At 37.1% G+C, this 5,369-nt stretch overlaps 2 gene segments (V, D, J or C); both read left to right on the forward strand.

Annotated features, from left to right (window-relative positions):
- The window catches only part of LOC107576296 (Ig kappa chain V-III region MOPC 321-like), a 744-nt gene extending 612 nt beyond the window's left edge, over nt 1-132 (forward strand). Inside the window, 1 exon segment of the V gene segment in view lies at nt 123-132. Coding sequence covers nt 123-132 — 10 coding nt within the window.
- A 2,860-nt stretch (nt 133-2,992) lies between these two features.
- LOC107576297 (Ig kappa chain V-IV region STH-like) lies at nt 2,993-3,518 on the forward strand. The segment is given in 2 exon segments: nt 2,993-3,070; nt 3,160-3,518. Coding segments are annotated over 2 exon segments (408 nt in total).
- The last annotated feature ends 1,851 nt before the right edge of the window (nt 3,519-5,369 follow it).

Below are 5,369 nucleotides of genomic sequence, written 5' to 3' on the forward strand. Positions count from 1 at the left end.
CTGATTTTTATCTTATGGCATGAGCTATTTCAATGTCTTCTGGTGGTCAGCAAACTATTGAACTATTTATTTCAGTTATCCATGATATTAACTGACTACAAAAAACGTATGATTCTCTATAGGGTTTGGTGAGAAACAAACTGAAATTTAACATAATATTTCACAAGTATCCTGATTTGACCGCGTGTGCATGACGGTGTGTTATGAAACCCAGCAGTTCACTCCGACTCACCAAAGAAAAGCACACAAGCTGTGAAAAATCAAGAGTAATAAAAACTCAATTTAATTTGATTATTAATTCAAATCTGTCATGAAGATCAGAATGGCAGATGAATGAGATAACTTGTTGTTGGACAACAGATATATTTACCTCAGAGAAAAAAACACATAGATTGTATTTCATGTTGTGTTTTTATTAATCTTGAATAGAGTCTCATGAATGTGCAGTCGTGCACAGAGACCACTGGTCAAGTCAGGATATTTGTTTTTATTCCCTCGAACACTTGGAGCATACAGCGTCACATGAGACTATTCTGGGATACTTTCACTTCTTTCTCACATTATACTGACATTATATGGACAAGTGGGCTGAATATATATATATATATATATATATAAAAATCTCTTGTACGGTCCGAAAAAGAAGTAAGGGCATACAGCATTAGAACAACACAAGAGTGAGGAAATGATTACTTAATTTTCATTTTTGGGTGAACTATCCCTTTAAGAGAAACAAAAGAAGCTTTTTATGAACCAAGTATTTATTTCAAAAATATTCACAGTCAGAACGCATCAGTTTGTGCAATATAAACTGTTCAAAAATTATATTAGCAAAACATATATATCGATAGAAAATATCAATAAGACTTTCCAGATTAGATTCAGTGCTATTAAATAAATCTGCATTGCATTAAAATGATTATTTGATTTACTTTCTGTCAACATCCAAAGTGAATAGCAGTGAAACAAACTAATAGAGCAGCTGAACAAAACCCTCGAGCACTTCACTAAGTGCACTTATAATACATTAAACATCACACAACACATTTACTGAATCTTCAGACTTGCTCTGCTGCTCAACAGTCTGACAGCTTAGAAAAGCTCATAATGACTGTTAAACAAACTCAACATCATAAAAACCTCTCAGATCCTCACTGAGCTTTTGTGCGGTTGTGTTTTTCTCTCTATAATGTGTCGATGATGAGAGTCTTATGAAGAAATAAACACTGTTAAACGACTGGCTGATGGAGGCTTTTTCCACAGAGAGTCACTTTGCATCAGCACATGCTTCAGCGCTCCGAGTGTTTATCGCGTTCAGACTCCAACACTTTATAACACACTGCTGTTTACCACGGTACAAAACCAACAAACACAATGCATCTCTTCAGCAGCTTCATCTGGATTCTGGCAGCTTTTATTCCAGGTAACAGAAGTGAAAGATGGTCATTTTTGACTCTTTAATGTTCATTTCATTTGATTGAACACATATAATGTTGTTGTCAGCAGCATCCAGAGGAATCACTGTGACTCAGCCTGAAGCTGTGACTGTTTCTGAAGGACAAGACGCCACTATAGAGTGTAAAACTGATCCTGAAATAAGTGGCTGGGGTTTAGCTTGGTATCAGCAGAAACCTGGAGAAACTCCTAAACTCATCATTTATCATGTAAAAGATCGCTATGGTAACAGTTTCAGTCGATTCAGTGGGAATGGAGAACAAGGTGGAACTGATTTCACTCTGACCATCAGTGGAGTCCAGACTGAAGATGCTGCACATTATTACTGTCAGAGTGTACACTACATCAACAGTAAATATGTGTTCACACAGTGATAAAGAGTGGTACAAACCTTCAGTTACAGTGACTGAACGGATGCTGCAGCTGCTCAAACACTATCACTCACTCAACAATGAAAAAACAGACAAATCAATATTATCTTACAATAAACATCAGTTTTGTTGAGCTTCATCGTTTATTTTTTATTATGATTTTTCTGAAGTTATTTTTGTCTCCTGATATTTTCAGCCCTTCATGTAGAAATTCAGTCACTTTTGATCTTCAGTGGATATTTTTCCATCCTTTACTATATTTTTGAGTTTCTGCATTTATGATTTATCCTTATTTTTCTTTCTAAACTGCATCATCAGCATCATAAACATGTTCTGCTTGATCAGTTTAATAAGTCCATCATTGATTTATTAAGTTCATCCCTCATAGTGTAGATATTAACAGCATCATGTAAACACATTTCTCAATTTCAGAGCAGATGATAATGAATATAATTTATATAAATATCTAAGCATGAAAGAATTAACAATGACATAAAATTAATGTTAAAATTAAAGACCAGATTACTCAACAGGTGCTGTTCACCATCAATAAACAACATATGCATATCACCATATTTATTTAAATTTTTTTTTCATGAAGATTTATAAAGAGTGAACATGTTTTATATGATGTGTGACGCGACTCACAATCAAACTCAGTTGATTCAGTGACTGACAGACGTTTGGGATTAACAGTGACGTTTCGATCCAAATACACAAAAAATATTCTCAAAGTCTCACAGGAGAGAGTCAGGTTAATATAAAAGTTATCATTATATATATATATATATATATATATATATAAAATGAGGAAAAAAATTGAACTTAAATGATTTTAGCAAATGGCTGCAATATAACAAAGAGTGAAAAATTTAAAGGGGTCTGAATACTTTCCGTACCCACTGTATATAAATATATATAAAGTTGGTCTTGCAGATTTATTCATTCAACTGAATGATCTGATAGTATTTATAACAGTTTAGATATTAGAAGATCAAATACTATGAAAATTATTAATTTTTACTCTGTTCTCACTTCAGTAACTGTATTTTGTGTCTGTTAATGAGCGACTGTCTTCTGGTAAATGATGTGGAGTGTGTTTGCATATTGATCAGATGCTTCAGTGCTCTGAGAGTGTTTATAGTGCTGTGAGTTTAACACTTCATCACTGACACACACAACAATCTTCATCAACATGACCTTCATCATCATCTTCATCTGGACTCTCACAGCGTTTGCTCAAGGTTTGTGCAGCACAAGTTTGATATCAATCCATTTCTTCAAGTATATTGTCCAAGTTTTGAGTTGATGTTCTTTTTGTTGTGTGTTTCAGAGAGTAGAGGACAGATCAGCGTCACTCAGAGTCCCTCAACGACAGCAGCTCAACCAGAACAAACAGTGAAGATCAGCTGTAAAACCAGCACAGATGTGCTCAGGGATAGTTCACAGCGTCATTATACCAGCTGGTACTTACAGAAACCTGGAGAAGCTCCTAAACTCCTGATTCGATTTGTAAAAAAGCTTGAGTCAGGAACTCCATCTAGATTCAGTGGCAGTGGATCTAACAGTGATTTCACTCTGACCATCACTGGAGTCCAGACTGAAGATGCTGGACATTATTACTGTCAGAGTTTTCATTGCAGAACAGATTCTGATGGTGGTTGTGCGGGTGATCATGCATTCACACAGTGATAAAGAGTGGTACAAAAACCTCCGTCAGTCAGAGTCACAGTGATGAACTGATGCTGCAGCTGCTCAAACACTATCACTCACTACTGACACACAGAGACCAAACACAGAACTACACATGAGCTCAAAACTGAGTTAGTCAGGGCGTTAAAAGTAACAGTGGAGCACTGTTCAAGATATTGTGATAATTACATGATGAATCAAGTGATGATTATTAGTCACAAACACTTGCTGTTAACATGTTAACAAACTGAAATAAAAAGAGAAACAATTAAAGAAACAAGTTCAAACACCACATCTACAACTGACTTCACAACACAACAACACAGAGACATCAAGAATCAGCATAAGAATCTCAACAATAGTTACAATTAACAAAAAGCTTCATGCTGCAATGCATGCTGGGAGCCACCATAGTGCAAAACTCATCCATGACTATTGCGAACAAATAAACACTGAGCAGTACTTTCAGCACTGAGGATTGTGCGGTGTGGCTATTGAATGGTCTTGGTGTTGGTTTTGGTCTGGTCTTGACCACACTTCTGTGTAAAAGACAGTCACGCTGGTCTATTCTTTGAATGCTCTGGGCCAGACGTATGAGAAGACCTGCTACACAAGCCAGCAGCATCAACCTGCAGCTTTCTCCTGCACACCCACTGAAGCTAAGCAGGGTTGAGTCTGGTCAGTACTTGGATGGGAGACTTTCGGGGAAGACCAGGTTGCTGCTGGAAGAGGTGTTAGTGAGGCCAGCAGGTGGCGCTCATCCTGTGCTCTGAGTGGGTCCTAATGCCCCAGTATGGTGTTAATAAACTGTACTGTAAAAAGACACACCTGTGGTTAATATCTTTCTCAGAAAGATAGAGGTGTAACCCTGGTGTAAAATAGTCCCTACATCACATTGCCTAACTTCCCCAATCCCCCGCACACAATCATTACAAGTAGTTAGTTAGTTTGACTTCACCAGTGATAGAGTACTTTTAGTTCTTACAGCTTGTGTGGAACCCCTAGACATCACTTTAAGGTCCTACACAAGCACACACTCATATTATGAATATACTGTCATGAATTATTGAATCAGTCTGTGCCTTTCATATGAAACTATGTTTGCTTGGTTCAGATATTAGGAGTTTCATTTAAAAAAAAAATATGATCAGTTATATAGCAAACACAAAAGCACACCTGTCAGTGAAGTTTCCAGTGACCTCAGTTTATTTTCCTGTTCAGTGAAGAAGCACATAAAACTAACTTCAAACTGTTCACTACTGCAGTGTTTGCATAGAGAGTGTGTTTTACATGAGCGACACACGCTTCAGTGCTCTGCATGTGTTTATAACTCTGTCACACATCAAACATGATCAACAGCTGCTTTTCACTAGAAGTGTACCTACAACCAACAAAAATGACTTTCATCCCCATATTGATCTGGACGCTGGCAGCATTATGTCGATGTTTGTGTCAGTAAAGATAAGTTGCTTATTTGTTATTTTTTATGCGTGTTGTGAAGATATATGTTTGTAAAAGTGTTTGTGATTTCTAATCTTTCTCATTTGACAGAATCTATTGGGCAGGTGACAGTGACTCAAACTACCTCAGTGCTGCTCGCTCAGACTGGACGATCAGTCACTGTAACATGTACATTTAACAGAGATCCAGACTGCTGTTATAATGGAAATCATTTTCTTAGCTGGTACTTACAGAAACCTGGAGAAGCAGCTAAACTCCTGATTTATTACGTTAACCGCCGGCAGTCAGGAACTCCATCTAGATTCAGTGGCAGTGGAACTGAGAAACATTTTACTCTGACCATCAGTGGAGTCCAGACTGAAGATGCTGGACATTATTACTGTCAGAGTT

Source organism: Sinocyclocheilus grahami, unplaced genomic scaffold (assembly GCF_001515645.1).
Source record: "Sinocyclocheilus grahami isolate Dianchi unplaced genomic scaffold, SAMN03320097.WGS_v1.1 scaffold3454.1, whole genome shotgun sequence".
Taxonomy (NCBI): Eukaryota; Metazoa; Chordata; class Actinopteri; order Cypriniformes; family Cyprinidae; genus Sinocyclocheilus; species Sinocyclocheilus grahami.